General features: G+C 43.7%; 1 protein-coding gene across 2 annotated transcripts in view; it reads left to right on the top strand.

The window, feature by feature from the left end:
• Positions 1–18,705, top strand: part of cemip2 (cell migration inducing hyaluronidase 2) — a 75,521-nt gene that overhangs the window by 27,764 nt on the left and 29,052 nt on the right. For both annotated transcript variants that reach the window (XM_020489629.2, XM_020489628.2), the window contains exons 9-15: positions 5,617–5,822; positions 6,899–6,968; positions 8,517–8,645; positions 10,107–10,195; positions 15,610–15,741; positions 16,134–16,169; positions 16,278–16,433. In XM_020489629.2, the coding sequence (XP_020345218.1) occupies positions 5,617–5,822; positions 6,899–6,968; positions 8,517–8,645; positions 10,107–10,195; positions 15,610–15,741; positions 16,134–16,169; positions 16,278–16,433 (818 nt within the window). The remainder of the gene's footprint in view (positions 1–5,616; positions 5,823–6,898; positions 6,969–8,516; positions 8,646–10,106; positions 10,196–15,609; positions 15,742–16,133; positions 16,170–16,277; positions 16,434–18,705) is intronic.

The raw sequence follows: 18,705 nt of genomic DNA, 5'->3' as shown, positions 1-18,705 counted from the left end.
AAGGGCTTGATATTAATTGATAATGTTTTACTTGATCTGTAACACCATGGGCCAAATAGGTGACTGTAAATTGTATTGTGTTGTATGATGCATTAAACCACTTTATATACAAATTTAAAAAGTAATTATTATTACCATACTGGGAATTAGACAATGGACAACTATCCCTCTGCATATTTGCTTATTTGCATAATTCAAGCCTGTCTCAAAATACAACACTACCCCTTTAAGTCTTTTTACCTTTCTGGCTGTTCGAAGACAGTTTGAAATGTCGCCTACATGTTTTGTGCTCTTGTAGGAAGCAGTAACTCCCAATTTGCTAACCTATATCTATCTATAACTGGGCAAATAACTCACTAACTAGCAAAGAATTTCGACAAATGTGCACACGCATTGCTCGGGTGAAAGACCGCTCATGCCCCCCCCCCCCCCCCAATAGAATTATACTTAATTTCACTCTGGCTCTGCCTACAACAAAATCACAGAATCCTTGAAAAGTTAGATCTGCTTTGGTTTGTTGCATTGAAAAGGGGCTGATATAATGTTGATTCGATCACAGAAAAAACGTTAATATATATACAGTGGGGAGAACAAGTATTTGATACACTGCCGATTTTGCAGGTTTTCCTACTTACAAAGCATGTAGAGGTCTGTAATTTTTATAATAGGTACACTTCAACTGTGAGAGATGGAATCTGAAAAAAATCCAGAAAATCACATTGTATGATTTTTAAGTATTTTATTGCGTGACAAGTATTTGATACATCAGAAAAGCAGAACTTATTATTCGGTACAGAAACCTGTTGGAAATTACAGAGATCATACTTTTCCTGTAGTTCTTGACCAGGTTTGCACACACTGCAGCAGGGATTTTGGCCCACTCCTCCATACAGACCTTCTCCAGATCCTTCAGGTTTCGGGGCTGTCGCTGGGCAATAAGGACTTTCAGCTCCCTCCAAAGATTTTCTATTGGGTTCAGGTCTGGAGACTGGCTAGGCCACTCCTGGACCTTGAGATGCTTCTTACGGAGCCACTCCTTAGTTGCCCTGGCTGTGTGTTTCGGGTCGTTGTCATGCTGGAAGACCCAGCCACGACCCATCTTCAATGCTCTTACTGAGGGAAGGAGGTTGTTGGCCAAGATCTCGTGATACATGGCCCCATCCATCCTCCCCTCAATACGGTGCAGTTGTCCTGTCCCCTTTGCAGAAAAGCATCCCCAAAGAATTATCTTTCCACCTCCATGCTTCACGGTTGGGATGGTGTACTTGGGGTTGTACTCATCCATCTTCTTCCTCCAAACACGGCGAGTGAAGTTTAGACCAAAAAGCTCTATTTTTGTCTCATCAGACCACATGACCTTCTCCCATTCCTCCTCTGGATCATCCAGATGGATATTTGCAAACTTCAGACGGGCCTGGACATGCGCTGGCTTGAGCAGGGGGACCTTGCGTGCGCTGCAGGATTTTAATCCATGACAGCGTAGTGTGTTACTAATGGTTTTCTTTTAGACTGTGGTCCCAGATCTCTTCAGGTCATTGACCAGGTACTGCCGTGTAGTTCTGGGCTGATCCCTCACCCCTCATGTTCATTGATGCCCTATGAGGTGAGATCTTGTATGGAGCCCCACACCGAGGGTGATTGACCGTCATCTTGAACTTCTTCCATTTTCTAATATTTGCACCAACAGTTGACTTCTCACCAAGCTGCTTGCCTATTGTCCTGTAGCCCATCCCAGCCTTGTGCAGGTCTACAATTTTATCCCTGATGTCCTTACACAGCTCTCTGGTCTTGGCCATTGTGGAGAGGTTGGAGTCTGTTTGATTGAGTGTGTGGACAGGTGTCTTTTATACAGGTAATGAGTTCAAACAGGTGCAGTTAATACAGGTAATGAGTGGAGAACAGGAGGGATTCTTAAAGAAAAACTAACAGGTCTGTGAGAGCCGGAATTCTTACTGGTTGGTAGGTGATCAAATACTTATGTCATGCAAATGAATTACTTAAAAATCATACAATGTGATTTTCTGGATTTTTGTTTTAGATTCCGTCTGTCACAGTTGAAGTGTACCTATGAGAAGAATTACAGACCTCTAAATGCTTTGTAAGTAGGAAAACCTGCAAAATCGGCAGTGTATCAAATACTTGTTCTCCCCACTGTGTATATATAGTACAAACTAATGGGGCGAACTCTAACTTCTATCTCTTCTATCTCTCTGCGCGCGACACAGCATTTCTTCTGCACGGCAGAAGAGTTGTGTAGCCGCGCACACAGCTTAGAGGGAACATTGGACAAGACACATACCCGTCTACAGTCAACACACATACTTTTGTATGTATAGTGTATGTGGACACCCCTTCAAATGAGTGGATTCAGCTATTTCGGCCACACCCGTTGCTGACAGGTGTATAAAATCAAGCACACAGCCATGCAATCACAGTAGACAAACATTGTGGCACCGTCATAGGATGCCACCTTTCCAACAAGTCAGTTCATCAAATTTCTGCCTTGCTAGAGCTGCCCCGGTCAACTGTAAGTGCTGTTGTTGTGAAGTGGAAACATCTAGGAGCAACAGGGATTCAGCTACGAAGTGGTAGGCCACACAAGCTCACTGAACGGGACCGCCGAAGCGCATAGCGCATTAAATATAGCCTGTACTTGATTGCAACACTCACTACCAAGTTCCAAACTGCATCGTCATCACAAAAACTGTTAGTCGGGAGCTTCATGAAATCGGTATCCATGGCCGAGCAGCCTCACTCCAACTAGACAAAAGGAACACCTATGTGAGAGTGCTATTCATTGACTACAGCTCATCGTTCAACACCATACTGCCCTCAAAGCTCATCACTAAGCTATGGACCCTGAGACTAAACACCTCCCCCTGCAACTGGATCCAGGACTTCCTAATGGGCCGCCCCCAGGTGGTATGGGTAGGTAACATCCGCCACGCTTATCCTCAACACTGGGGCCCATCAAGGGTGTGTGCTCAGTCCCCTCCTGTACTCCCTGTTCACTCATGACTGCATGGCCAGACACGACTCCAACACCATCATCAAGTTTGCCGATGACACAACAGTGGTAGGGCTGATTACCTTGAACGATGAGACAGCCTATAGGGAGGAGGTCAGAGACCTGACCGTGTGTTGCCAGGACAACAACCTCTCCCTCAATGTGATCAAGACAAAGGAGATGATTGTGGACCACAGGAAAAGGAGGACCGAGCACACCCCCATTGTCATCGACAGGGCTGCAGTGGAGCAGGTTGAGAGCTTCAAGTTCCAACAAACCATCATGGTCCAAACACACCAAGACAGTTGTGAAGAGGGCTGCTCCATTGAGAGCATCCTGCCTGACTGGTTGCCTCGCTGCCTGGTATGGCAACTGCTCGGCCTCCGACCGCAAGGCACTATAGAGGGTAGTGCGTACGGCCTAGTTCATCACTGGGGCCAAGCTTCCTGCCATCCAGGACCTCTATACCAGGCGGATCAGAGGAAAGCCCTGAGCAATGACTCCAGCCACCCTAGTCATAGACTGTTCTCTCTGCTACTGCACGGCAAGCGGTACCGGAGCGCCAAGTCTAGGTCCAAAAGACAGCTTCTACCCCCAAGCCATAAGACTCCTGAACCTCTAATCAAATGGCTACCCAGACAATTTGCATTGCCCCCCCCCCCCCCCCTCTTTTGTGCTGCTGGTACTCTGTTTATTATCTATGCATAGTCACTTTAACTCTACCTACATGTACATATTACCTCGACTAGCCGCACATTGACTCTGTACTGGTACCCCCTGTATATAGCCTCGCTATTGTGATTTTACTGCTCTTCTTTAATAATTATTTGTTACTGTTTATTTTTTACTTAACACTTATTTATTTAATTAAAACTGCATTCTTGGTTAAGGGCTTGTAAACTCTACACCTGTTGTATTCGGCGCATGTGACAAATACAAATTGATTTAATATAACAGAATATAATGCAAATAATATTTTTTCTACACTTGTGTCACGGGAATGTGTGGAACCGCTGTCATATAAACTGGCTCTAACCAGAATAGAAAGAGGAGTGGGAGTCCCTGGTGCACAACTGTGCAAGAGGACAAGTACATTAGAGTGTCTAGTTTGAGAAACGGACGCCTTACAAGTCCTCAACTGGCAGCTTCATTACATAGTACCCGCAAAACACCAGTCTTAACATCAACGGTGAAGAGACGACTTCGGGATGCTGGCCTTCTAGGCAGAGTTCCTCTGTCCAGTGTCTTGTGTTCTTTTGTCCGTCTTAATCTTTTCTTTTTATTGGCCAGTCTGAGATATGGCTTTTTCTTTGCAACTCTACCTAGAAGTCCAGCATCGCGGAGTCGCCTCTTCACTGTTGACGTTTAGACTGGTGTTTTGCGGGTACTATGTAATGTTGTTGTGTGAAAAATATTATTTGTATTTTATTATTTCATATTCTTAGCTTATTATAAAATATATGTGTGTTAATTGTGATCAGGGTAGTCAGTGTGTCTGGTCTGTTCAATTAACAAAATAACTAGGCCTATTGAATTAATGTGCATGGTGCTGCCAGTAACATAATTAAAGTATGCCTTTCAATTATTTTATTGATCTCATAATGTTTCTTAGGACCTGCCTTTTGTAATGGTATATATTCAATGGATTGAATTAAAATAGATGTCGACCCACGTCTACTCTCACTTCTAAACTTGCCGGCATGTACATGGGAGATATAAAAGGGATATCTCGACAAGGACATGGTACAAATGGGACTGTAAGCCTCCTGAGTGCATCACAAAGCTTGCTGTGCCACTAGAGATCCTGGTTCGAGTCCAGGCTCTGTCACAGCCGCCCGCGACTGGGAGACCCATGGGGCGGTGCACAATTGGCCCAGCGTCGTCCGAGTTAGGGGACAGTTTGACCGGGCAGGGATGTTCTTGTCCCATCGTGCACTAGCGACCACTGTGGCGGGCCGGACGCAATGCATCCTGACACGGTCGCCAGGTGTGCGGTGTTTCCTCCAACACATTGGTGCGGCTGGCTTCCGGGTTAAGGGGCGTTGTGTCAACAAGCAGTACGGCTTGGCTGAATTGTGTTTCGGAGGAAGCACGGCTCTCAACCTTCGCCTCTCCCGAGTACGTACGGGAGGTGCAGCGATGGGACAAGACTGTAACTACCAATTGGATACCACGAAATTGGGGAGGAAATGTACATGTTTTAAATGAATTGGACTGTATGAATTGGGTTTTAAACATGAGCAGGTTTCTTTCTACTGGCATCGTACCAGTAAAGGGTATATGAAAGTAAAGGGTATATGAAAGTAAAGGGTATATGAAAGGGATAATAGACTGTCACCCACCGGCTCCTGCAGTCCAGATTTTCATTTTTTTAATGAATTTATTTGAATAGCGAAAACAATTCAAATGCCCATCTTCTGTGTGTGTGTGTGTGTGTGTGTGACAGAGAACTTGAGGACCATGTGATGCTGGTCTTTAAACAAATTAATCTAAAATGCGTTGATGAAGTGAATCAACCAACATTAAGCTCCAAGCTGATTTCATGCTCTGCTCCAGTAAGTGTTTCCTCTTTACTCCCGTCTCTGTAACCTTTCCCAAACATTTCCCAGGTGAAGGACACTGTAGGCTATGACACCCTGGGTCACTGTTTCTTCCTGGAGGACGGGATAGAGCAGAGGAACACGTTCTTCCACAACCTGGGTTTGGTGACCCGACCGGGAACGCTCCTGCCCACCGATCGCAATGAGACCATGTGCACCAGCATCCGAGACAAAGTGTACAAGAACTACACCCCTTCACCGAGCATGGAGTGCAAGTAAGACACAGAAGAGACTTGTCTGGCCACGGATAGAGAGAGTGAACAAGTGACAGAGGGGAATAATAGAGGAACGGAAAGCAAGTGAAGAGACAGACATTTGAAAAGATAATGGCTCAAAATGAAAGCGTTATAAAGTGGAGGTATACACCGAGTAGACTGACCAGGTGAACGTTATGAGCCCTTATGGATGTTACCTGTTAAATCCATTTCAACCAGTGTAGATGCATGGGAGGAGACCCGTTAAAGAAGGTTTTTTTTAAGCCTTGAGACAATTGAGACATGGACTGTGTGTTTGTGTGCCATTCAGAGGGTGAATGGGGCAAGACAAAATAAGTGCCTTTCAACGGGGTATGGTGCCAGGCACACTGGTTTTGAGTGTGTCAAGAACTGCAACACTGGTAGGTTTTTCACACTCAACCGTTTTCTGTGTATATCAAGAATTATCCACCACCTAAAGCACATCCAGCCAACTTGACACAACTGTGGGAAGCATTTGAGTCAACATGGGAAGGCATCCCTGTGGAGCACTTTCGACACCTTGTAGAGTGAATTGAGGCTGTTCTGAGGGCAAAAGGGAGTGCAACTCAATATTCGGAAGGTGTTCCTAATGTTTTGTACACTCGTATGTGTGAGTGTGCGTGCGTAATGAGTTAGATGAAGTGCATGTGCGGCTTTATTGGACAGGCCTACCATGAGAGAAGACGGAGGGATCATGTCCTCTATGTAAGAGTGATAGGGCTGTAGTAGTCTTGTCCCTGCAATAAGAACCACCCCGCTGCATGGGATGTGTTTCTGGGGGAGGTTGAAAAGGAGGTCAGTTTGGGGAGCAGCAGGCGCTGTATTTGGAGGAGTGTGTATGCCCGCGTGTGAGTTGGCAGACCCGTCCCCGTACAGGATTTATGTGGGAGAGGTGGATTATTCCATGGATAACAGGAGTCAGGGTTCTGTTTCTGCTTCATCTTAAATTCATATATCCTGATACTAACAATCACTCACGCCTGGAGACATCTTCTTTAATGCCCCTCCTCCTCCCTGTGTGTGTGTGTGTCTTGGTGTGCTTGCGTTTGTTCTAGGGCAGTGTCTACGTTTTGGATCGCCAACCCCAATAATAACCTCATAAGCAACGCTGCTGCTGGCTCCCAGGTAAGACTATAATGATGTACGCTAACCCACCAAAGCAACCACTGTTTAATGAATGAATAGCAATTTGCAGGGGACTGATGATGTTTATCTGGTACGGTTGTATTGCTCCCCTCATCTCAGACATAGGTCATTAAAATTTTGATCTAATGGATGATCAGTCCTTGTATCCGTAGCTCCGTCTATGAATTCTAGCGGTTATGTATCTCTAGGCCATCGCTCAGCCGTTTATGGCATTTCTTTTTTTTATTTTATTTTTTATTACGAACTGCAGCTTTACGGTTTAGCAACTCATTCGGATATAAAACTGTGGCTTACCGGTTCATCTCATGTGATCTGGGGAGATACTGTCTTCCTACTCTTACATCAACAGCAATAAATGATGACTTGAACTGGGGGGGTAAAGTTGAACATCGTTACCCTACTGCTCAAGTTCAGGCACAATTGTGTTAATGTGTAAGCGCAGTACTCAATGACAGTCTTAGTGCTCAAGGATCATAATTTTTTCTTCACCTCATTGTCAAAGCCACATTATTGTCCCCCACAATGAAATTCTAATGAAATGTTATTTGTCACGTGCCGAATACAACAGTCAGATTATATGCAACGCAGGACACGCTAGATAATATCTAGTAATATCATCAACCATGTGTACTTAACTAGTGATTATGATTGATTGTTTTTTATAAGATAAGTTTAATGCTAGCTAGCAACTTACCTTGGCTTACGGCATTCGCGTAACAGGCAGTGCAACGAGAGAGAGAGGCAGGTCGTTATTGCGTTGGACTAGTTAACTGTAAGGTTGCAAGATTGGATCCCCCGAGCTGACAAGGTAAAAATCTGTCGTTCTGCCCCTGAAGGAGGCAGTTAACCCACCGTTCCTAGACCGTCATTGAAAATAAGAATGTGTTCTTAACTGACTTGCCTATTTAAATAAAGGTCTAAAAAAATTAAATGGCAAATCGGCGCCCAAAAATACAGATTTCCGATTGTTATGAAAACTTGAAATCGGCCCTAATTAATCGGCCATTCCGATTAATCGGTCGACCTCTACTCTGTTAGTGCCTTGAGGCCGAGCAGTTGCCATACCAGGCATGGATGCAACCAATCAGGATGCTCTCGATGGTGCAGCTGTAGTACCTTTTGAGGATCTGAGGACCCATGCCAAATCTTTTCAGTCTCCTGAAGGGGAATAGGTTTTGTCGTGCCCTCTTCACGACTGTCTTGGTGTGCTTGGACCGTATTAGTTTGTTGGTGATGTGGACACCAAGGAACTTGAAGCTCTCAACCTGCTCCAGGAGTCACATGTGATATCTCAGACTCCAATTGAGGAGTCACGTGATATCTCAGAAACCATTGGCACGATTTTGACACAACTTGGGTGAATGATGCATCTTGCCAAAGACATCTGACATTTACAAAATTACACTGATTGGCTGAAGGAGGGAGGCGCTGCGTCATTCGTAGGGGACGACATGTTTACTGTTGCCTTGTTTTGTCCTTCTCCTTTTTCTCCCTTCTCTGCCACCCCTCCCTCATGTCATCCTAAAGGATGCTGGGATATGGTATGTGTTCCACAGCTCTTCCACAGGGGACTCTCATGGGCTGGTTCCAGAGACCCGGGCAGAGCTGACCCCTCTGGGGATCTTCTACAACAACCGGGTGCACTCCAACTTTAAGGTACCACTCACTGGCAGCACTGTGTGAAAGACAAACACTGGTAAAAGCATGGCGCTAGCAGCGCCAAGGTCTTGGTGTTCAATTCCTGCAGGGATCACATATACAGTTGAAGTCGGAAGTTTACATACACCTTAGCCAAATACATTTAAACTCAGTTTTTCACAATTCCTGACATTTAATCCTAGTAAAAATTCCCTGTTTTAGGTCAAACCGTAGTCTGGCTTTTTTATGGTGGTTTTGGAGCAATGCCTTCTGCCTTGCTGAGCTGCCTTTTCAGGTTATGTCGTAATAGGACTCGTTTTACTGTGGATATAAATACTTTCGTACTTGTTTCCTCCAGCATTTTCACAAGGTCATTTGCTGTTGTTCTCGGATTGATTTGCACGTTTTGCACCAAAGTACGTTCATCTCTAGGAGACAGAACTCCTTCCTGAGTGGTATGACGGCTGCGTGGTCCCATGGTGTTTATACTTGCGTACTATTGTTTGTACATATGAACGTGGTACCTTCAGGCATTTGGAAATTTCTCCCAAGGATGAACCAGACTACAATTTTATTTTCTGTGGTCTTGACTGGTATCTTTTGATTTTCCCATGATGTCAACAAAGAGGCACTGAGTTTGAAGGTAGGCCTCGAAATACATCCAACTGGACACCTCTAATTGACTCAAATGATGTCAATTAGCCTATCAGAAGCTTCTAAAGCCATGACATTTTCTGGATTTTTCAAGCTGTTTAAAGGCACAGTCAACTTAGTGTATGTAAACATCTGACCCACTGGAATGGTGATACACTGAAATAATCTGTCTGTAAACAATTGTTGGTAAAATTACTTGTCATGCACAAAGTAGGTGTCTTAACCGACTTGCCAAAACTATAGTTTGTTTACAAGAAATTTGTGGAGTTGTTGAAAAACGAGTTTTAATGACTCCAACCTAAGTGTATGTAAACTTCTGACTTCAACTATACATACTAGTAAGAGCGCTTCCAATTGTCTGATTTCATACAGTTTTCCAGCTCTTACTCAAAGCCACAAAACTTACACGCTCACACACTTACCTCACTCGCCACATAAGTGTGCACACACAGACATGCACACACTAGCCTTTACAATAGGCCTCTGTTTCTCTGGCTCAATAAATTAGGTCAGGTGAACTGAGAGCCCTTTGTCCACTGACCAGAAGTGCCTGTCTCATAAGGAGTGTGCTTACAGTCTCAAGACTATGCTCCAATTATATACCCCTGGTAATGCTGTCTCGTTGCATTGCATTCACACTTGAACTGCATATACAAACACCCTTAAACCCCAGACATATGACAATTCACAGAGCTGCTACTGTTATACTCACGTGTAAAACTGACTCTATGGGGGGGGGGGTTCTGTTTGGCTGACAAACAAATGCATTGTGCCTTTAAGTCTGTACTTGTGACAGTGGTTCCCATACCGGTTTGTGTTACCCAGGCTGGGCTCTTCATTGATAAAGGTGTAAAGACCACCAACGCAAGTGCTGCAGACCCCCGGGAGTACCTATGTCTGGACAACAATGCCAGGTAAGCACAGGTTAAACTACATCATATTTAGAACACACAGCTGAGCAAATTTTACAAAATGGACGAGCTGGTCATGTATTCTCTGTGCTGGCTTACACGGACTCGAATTTTGACATGAAAGGATAAACAATTTGGCGTGGTGGAGAGACCATGAAATTCCGCTGGCGCAAAGAGAGAAAATGCACGCATGCGGAATTACACTTATTTGACATAGTGATATATTAGAGACCTGTTTATTTGTTCAAATATGAAACTATGCCCTGGTATTACAAGAGACCAGCGCTCCAGGGCTCGAAAGTGCGACAAAATATACTGAACAAAGATATAAACGCAACATGTAAAGTGTTGGTCCCATGTTTCATGAGCTGAAATAAAAGATCCCAGAAATGTTATACAAAAGTTATATTTTGTGCAAAAATGTGTTTACATCCCTGTTAGTGAGCATTTCTCCTTTGCCAAGATAATCCACCCACTTGACAGGTGTGGCACATCAAGAAGCTGATTTAACTTCTTGGCGCACCCATCCCGTTAGCGGGATCATTTTCGTCAACATCCTCTGAATTGCAGAGCGCCAAATTCAAATTAAATTACTAAAATATTTAATTTTCATGAAATCACAAGTGCAATATAGTAAAACACATCTTAGCTTGTTGTTAATCCACCTGGCGTGTCAGATTTTAAAAAAAGAAGCTTTTTGGCGAAAGCTATCCAAGCGTTTGTTAGGACATCTCTCTCAGCAGACAAAACATTATAAACAGCTAGCAGCAAAGTAGATTGGTCACGAAAGTCAGAAAGCAATAAAATGATTGCTTACCTTTGATGAGCTTCGGATGTTTGCACTCATGAGACTCCCTGTTACACAATACATTTTCCTTTTGTTCCATAAAGATTATTTTTAAATCAAAAAACCTAAATTTGGTTGGCGCGTTATGTTCAGAAATCCACAGGCTTGAGCGGTCACGACGGGGCAGACGAAAATTCCAAATAGTATCCGTAAAGTTCGTAGAAACATGTCAAACTTTTTTTATAATCAATCCTCAGGTTGTTTTTACAATAAATAATCGATAATATTTCAACCGGACCGTAGCTTTTTCAATAGGAGTGAGAGAGAAAATGTCTGCTCCAAGCTGCTCACGCATGTAAAACTCTGCTGGCACCCAGCCATCCAATGACGCGATGTGATCTTTCTCGTTCCTTTTTCAGAATAAAAGCCTGAAACTGTCTAAAGACTGTTCACACCATGTGGAAGCCATAGGAAAAGGAATCTGGTTGATATCCCTTTAAATGAAGGGAAGGCATGCAATGGAACAGAGAGGTTTAAGGAAAAACAGCACTTCCTGGTTGGATTTTCCTCAGGTTTTCGCCTGCAATATCAGTTATGTTATACTCACAAACAATATTTTGACAGTTTTGGAAACTTTAGAGTGTTTTCTATCCTAATCTGACAATTATATGCATATTCTAGATTTCATTTGGGTACGTTTTTCATCTAACATCAAAATACTGCCCCATACACTCAAGAGGTTAAACAACATGATCATTACACAGGTGCACCTTGTTCTGGGGACAATAAAACGCCATTCTGAAATGTGCAATATTGTCACACAACACAATGCCACAGATGTCTCAATTTTGAGCGAGCACACAATTGGCATGCTGACTGCAGGAATGTCCAACAGAGCTGTTGCCAGAGAATTGAATGTTCATTTCTCTACCATAAGGCGCCTCCAACGTCGTTTTATAGAATTTGATTGTATGTTCAACCGGCCTCATAACCGCAGACCATGTGTAACCACGCCAGCCCAGAACCGCCACACCAGGCTTCTTCACTTGCGGGATCATCTGGACCAGCCACCTGGACAGTTGATGAAAACCGGTGGTGTATTTCCATCGGTAAAAAAAGCCCTTTTTGTGGGAAAAAAACTCATTCTGATTCGCTGGGCCTGGCTCCTCAGTGGGTGGGCCTATATGCAGTCTCAGGCCCACCCTTGGTTGTGACCCTGCCCAGCCATGTGACATCCATAGATCAAATGTTATTGGTCACATAACATATTTAGAAGATGTTATTGCAGGTGTAGTGAAATGCTTTTGTTCCTAGCACCAACAGTGCAGTAATTCCTAAAAACGATTCAAAGCAATACACACATCTAAAAGTAAAATTATGGAATTAAGAAATAGTGGCATTGACTAAAATACAGTAGAATAGAATATGGCTATTTAACAGGCTGATGGCCTTGAGTTAGAAGCTGTTTTTCAGTCTCTCGGTCCCAGCTTTGATGCACCTGTACGGATCTCACCTTCTGGATGTTAAGTGGGATGAACAGGCCGTGGCTCGTGTGGTTGATGTCCTTGATGATCTTGTTGGCCTTCATGTGATATTGGGTGCTGTAAGTGTCCTGGAGGGCAGGTAGTTTGCCCCCGGTGATGCGTTTGGCAGACCGCACCACCTTCTGGAGAGCCCTGCGGTTGTGGGCAGTGCAGTTGCCGTACCAGGCGGTCATAAGCCCGACAGGATGCTCTCAATTGTGCATCTGTAAAGGTTTGTGGGTTTTAGGGGCCAAGCCAAATGGGTTGAAGAGGCGCTTTTGCGCCTTTTTCACCACACTGTCTGTGTGGGTGGACCATTTCAGATCGTCAGTGATGTGTATGCTGAGGAACCTGAAGCGTTCCACCTTCTCCACTGTGTTCCTGTAGATGTGGATATGGGCATGCTCCCTCTGCTGTTTCCTGAAGTCCACGATCAGCTCCTTTGTTTTGTTGACGTTGAGTTAGATGTTATTTTCCTGGCACCACACACCCAGGGCCCTCACCTCCTCCCTGTAGCCTGTTTCATCATTGTTGGTAACCAGGCCTACTACTATTGTGTCATCTGCAAACTGGCTGTTTACAGATGGGCTATGTACAGGTGCAGGGATCTGTGAGCTGCTCTGACAGCTGGTGCTTAAAGCTACTGAGGGAGATATGGGTCTCAAGCTTCAGTGATTTTTGCAGTTCGTTCCAGTCATTGGCAGCAGAGAACTGGAAGGAAAGGCGACCAAAGTAGGAATTGGCTTTGGGAGTGACCAGTGAGCTATACCTGCTGGAGCGCGTGCTACGAGTGGGTGCTGCTATGGTGACCAGTGAGCTGAGATAAGGCTGGGCTTATCTTAGAGACTTGTAGATAACCTGTAGCCAGTGGGTTTGGCGACGAGTATGAAGCGAGGGCCAACCAACGAGAGCGCACAGGTCGCAGTGGTGGGTAGTAGCTTTGGTGACAAAACGGATGGCACTGTGATATACTGCATCCAATTTGTTGAGTAGATTGTTGAAGGCTATTTTATAGATGACATATCCAAAGTCAAGGATCGGTAGGATGGTCAATTTTACGTGGGTAAGTTTGGCAGCATGAGTGAAGGATGCTTTGTTGCGATATAGGAAGCCGATTCTAGATTTAATTTTGGATTGGAGATGCTTAATGTGAGTCTGGAAGGAGAGTTTTCAGTCTAACCAGACACCTAGGTATTTGTCCACGTATTCTAAGTCAGAGCCGTCCATAGTGATGCGGGACAGGCGGGCAGGTGCAGGCAGTGATCGATTGAATAGCATGCATTTAGTTTTACTTGCATTTAACCACTCTCGGATATGTGGGACGGTAGCGTCCCACCTGGCCAACATCCAGTGAAAATGCAGAGAGCCAAATTCAAATAAATTACTATAAAAATTTAACTTTGATGAAATCACTCATTCAATATACCAAATTAAAGCTACACTTGTTGTGAATCCAGCCAAAATGTCAGTTTTCAAAAATGCTTTATGGTGACAGCAAACGATGCAAAGAGAGAAAAGCATATTTCAACCCTGCAGGCGCGACACAAAACGCAGAAATAAAAATATAATTCATACCTAACCTTTGACGAGCTTCTTCTTTTGGCACTCCAATATGTCCCAGAAACATCACAAATGGTCCTTTTGTTCAATTCATTCCGTCGATATAAATCCAAAATGTCCATTTATTTGGCGTGTTTGATCCAGAAAAACACTGGTTGATGAAAATACAAGTTTTATGCATGGAACTTTAGATACACTTCTCCGTAATGCAACCGCTGAGTCAGATTTCAAAAAAGCTTTACTGAAAAAGCAAACCATGCAATAATCTGAGTACGGCGCTCAGAGAACAAATACAAATATCCGCCATGTTGGAGTCAGTTGTCAGAAATAACATTATAAATATTCACTTACCTTTGATGATCATCATCAGAATGCACTCCCAGGAATCCCAGTTCCACAATAAATGTTTGATTTGTTCGATAATATCCATAATTTATGTCCACTTTTGCGCGTTTGGTAAACAAATCAAAACTCACGAAGCGCGTTCACTAGTTGCAGACAAAATGTCAAAAAGTTCTGTTACAGACCGTTGAAACTTGTCAAACGATGTATGGAATCAATCTTTAGGATGTTTTTAACATACATCTTCAATAATATTCCAACCGGAGAATTCCTTCAGAATAGCAAAGGAACGGGAGATACCTCTCATGTGAAATGCATGTGACCAGCGTGCATTTCAGACCCCCTTCATAGTAGAAGCCTCAAACAAGTTTCTAAAGACGGTTGACATCTAGTGGAAGCCTTAGGAAGTGCAACCTGACCAATATCCCACTGTAACTTCAATAGGGGCTGAGTTGAAAATCGACCAACCTCAGATTTCCCACTTCCTGGTTGGATTTTTTTCTCAGGTTTTTGCCTGCCATATGAGTTCTGTTATACTCACAGACATCATTCAAACTATTTTAGAAATTTCAGAGTGTTTTCTATCCAAATATACTAATAATATGCATATCTTAGCTTCTAGGCCTAAGTAGCAGGCAGTTTACTCTGGGCACCTTATTCATCCAAGCTACTCAATACTGCCCCCAAGCCATATGCCATCATCATGATTCTTTGTTAAGCAAAATCTTCTGTGTATAAAATTCTAATGATGACGTTAGCTTGTCTACAAATGGTCTGAGGCATTCGTTAGATGAATTAGTATTTTTTTTGTTAAGATGGTTTTGGGAAACCGTTCAGAGATTTCCGAAGGTTCTTACAATGATCTTAGCCTTAAGATGCTTCTGGGAAACCAGCCCTGTACTGTACTTGGATAGTCTGTACTTGTCTGTACTGTACTTGGATAGTCTGTACGGTACTTGTACTGTAGCCTGGAGGGTCTGGCAGGTTTTTGTTTACAGAGAAAACAAGGCTCCACAGGATTCAACAGATGGAAAATAGCTTAGGCCCTCCTCCAAGACCACTGCCTACGCTGTGTGTGTGTGTGTGTCTAGGTGAGTTTGTGTGTGTCGTGTTTGTCTGTGGCTATTTGAAAGAGTGCTGCGTGTCGGAGAGAGATTAAAAGTGTGTGTGTTTCTATACTCATATTACATATGGGTCCATTTCAGGTTCCGTCCACATGAGAATGCAGACCCAAACCGGCCGCGGGTGGCTGCTCTCATCGACACACTCATCGCCTTCAAGAACAATGACCTCGGAGCCTGGATACGTGGCGGTGACATCACCATTCAGAACTCTGGGTGAGTGCTGGGATGTCAACACATTGAGCCCATGATGAATGCACTTACATTCATCATTGTTCATCAATGTCCTGTGCAGAAGTCATATAATGGGTTGTCTGTTAGATTTGCTGTATGATTGGCACAGAGTTAAGTGTATCAAATGTTACCCAGGAGTTACCGTAGCAACTTGCATTACAATCAGAGGTTAGCATGCTATGCTAACATGTAAACAAGCAGCCAACTGTGTGTAACCTATCATTGGGCTATGTGTAGCCTATTAGCATGTTGCTAATAGTTCATTTGGTTCCTATTTCTCAGTCCACAAGGCTGTAGATGACAGTGAACCAGTGACTCCTCCATTGCTGGGTTTTCCCCATAATTACTGATGCATTTATTCTGTCTGGTTATAGATTTGCAGACAATGGGGTGGGACTCTCCTTTGCGAGGTATGTACCAAGGCTCCTGTGTATGTTTCTACATCTGTGCATACCCCCCCACCCACACATACACACATTTGCTCAAAAACATATCCCCTGCCTGTTGTCTTCCGTTAGTGACGGTAGCTACCCTAAGGATGAGGGCTCCAGTCAGGAGGTGACCCAGTCTCTGTTTGTTGGAGAAAGCCGCAACCGCGGCTCCAACGGAGGCCAGAACAAGTACTGGGGCCAGGGAGGAGCAGATGGCAAGATGAGGACACTGCCCAGGAACAGGTGTGTGTGTAATAAAAAACATAGTGTTCGAAAGGGGGTGAACAAGTGTGTTGCTCTTGGAAGGGAAGTACTACTTCCTGTAATAGGATGAATGGTTTTGCTGTGTCACTTCCTGTGTTTCCTGTTAAACAATTTACTAGATCCGTGTAGTAAGCCTTATATGACAGAGACTAAAAGGGGGGGAATCCTGTGTTGGAAATAGAGGTTGACCGATTAATCGGCATAGCCGTTTAATTAGGGCCGATTTCAAGTTTTCATAACAATCGGTAGTCTGCATTTTTGGATGCCGATTATAGAGAGAAATAGTTGATGCGTCATTATAACTAGAACCTTAAACTTCTTAACTGGGAATATTGAAGACTCATGTTAAAAGGAACCACCAGCTTTCATATGTTCTCATGTTCTGAGCAAGGAACTTAAACGTTAGCTTTTTTACGTGGCACATATTGCACTTTCTTCTCCAACACTGTGTTTTTGCGTTATTTAAACCAAACTGAACATGTTTCATTATTTATTTGAGACTAAGTAGATAAAATAAGTGTTCATTCAGTATTGTTGTAATTGTCATTATTTTATGTAAATAAATTAATCGGACAATTAATCGGCATCGGCTTTTTTGGGTCCTCCAATAATCTGTATCGGCGTTGAAAAATCATAATTTGTCGACCTCTACTTAGAAATCAATCACCAATAAAAGTCTGAGAAAATGTAAGTCAGTCACGGATGACAGTTGCGCAGGAGCACTCAGATCAGGGACATGGAGCATGCTGTCAGCCACCCAACCACAGTCAGAAAGACGGGCCTCATGGTCGTGTTCATTAAAGGGGCAATACACAGTTGCTACATCAATTTTGGGACTTGAATAATATACAGTGCTTCCAGAAATGATTCATGCCCCTTGACTTATTCCACATTTTGTTGTGTTACAGCCTGAAATCTAAATGGATTAAAAAAAGTTTCCCCCATCTAAAAAAAAAATGTCTTCCCCACGCAATACCCCATAATGACAATGTGAAAACATATACAGTGGGGCAAAAAAATATTTAGTCTGTCACCAATTGTGTAAGTTCTCCCACTTAAAAAGTTGAGAGAGGCCTGTAATTTTCATCATAGGTAGTACACTTCAACTATGACAGACAAAATGAGGGGAAAAAATCCAGAAAATCACATTGTAGGATTTTTTATGAATTTATTTGCAAATTATGGTGGAAAATAAGTATTTGGTCACCTACAAACAAGCGCGATTTCTGGCTCTCACAGACCTGTAACTTCTTATTTTAGAGGCTCCTCTGTCCTCCACTCGTTACCTGTATTAATGGCACCTGTTTGAACTTGTTGTCAGTATAAAATACACCTGTCCACAACCTCAAACAGTCACACTCCAAACTCCACTATGGCCAAGACCAAAGAGCTGTCAAAGGACACCAGAAACAAAATTGTAGATGACTGAGAAGACTGGGAAGACTGAATCTGCAATAGGTAAGCAGCTTGGTTTGAAGAAATCAACTGTGGGAGCAATTATTAGGAAATGGAAGACATACAAGACCACTGATAATCTCCCTCGATCTGGGGCTCCACGCAAGATCTCACCGAGTGGGGTCAAAACGATCACAAGAACGGTGAGCAAAAATCCCAGAACCACACGGGGGGACCTAGTAGAGAGCAGAGAGCTGGGAGAGCTGGGACCAAAGTAACAAAGCCTACCTACCATCAGTAACACACTACGCCGCCAGGGACTCAAATCCTGCAGTGCCAGACGTGTCCCCCTGCTTAAGCCAGTACATGTCCAGGCCCGTCTGAAGTTTGCTAGAGAGTATTTGGATGATCCAGAAGAAGATTGGGAGAATGTCATATGTTCAGATGAAACCAAAATAGAACTTTTTGGTAAAAACTCAACTCATCGTGTTTGGAGGACAAAGAATGCTGAGTTGCATCCAAAGAACACCATACCTACTGTGAATCATGGGGGTGGAAACATCATGCTTTGGTGCTGTTTTTCTGCCAAGGGACCAGGACGACTGATCCGTGTAAAGGAAAGAATGAATGGGGCCATGTATCGTGAGATTTTGAGTGAAAACCTCCTTCCATCAGCAAGGGCATTGAAGATGAAACGTGGCTGGGTCTTTCAGCATGACAATGATCCCAAACACACCGCCCAGGCAACGAAGGAGTGGCTTCGTAAGAAGCATTTCAAGGTCCTGGAGTGGCCTAGCCAGTCTCCAGATCTCAACGCCATAGAAAATCTTTGGAGGGAGTTGAAAGTCCCAAAACA

This window comes from Oncorhynchus kisutch, linkage group LG8 (assembly GCF_002021735.2).
Source record: "Oncorhynchus kisutch isolate 150728-3 linkage group LG8, Okis_V2, whole genome shotgun sequence".
NCBI classification, from domain to species: Eukaryota; Metazoa; Chordata; class Actinopteri; order Salmoniformes; family Salmonidae; genus Oncorhynchus; species Oncorhynchus kisutch.
Note: the sequence above shows the minus strand (reverse complement) of the source record. Positions and strands in the feature narration are given on the sequence as shown.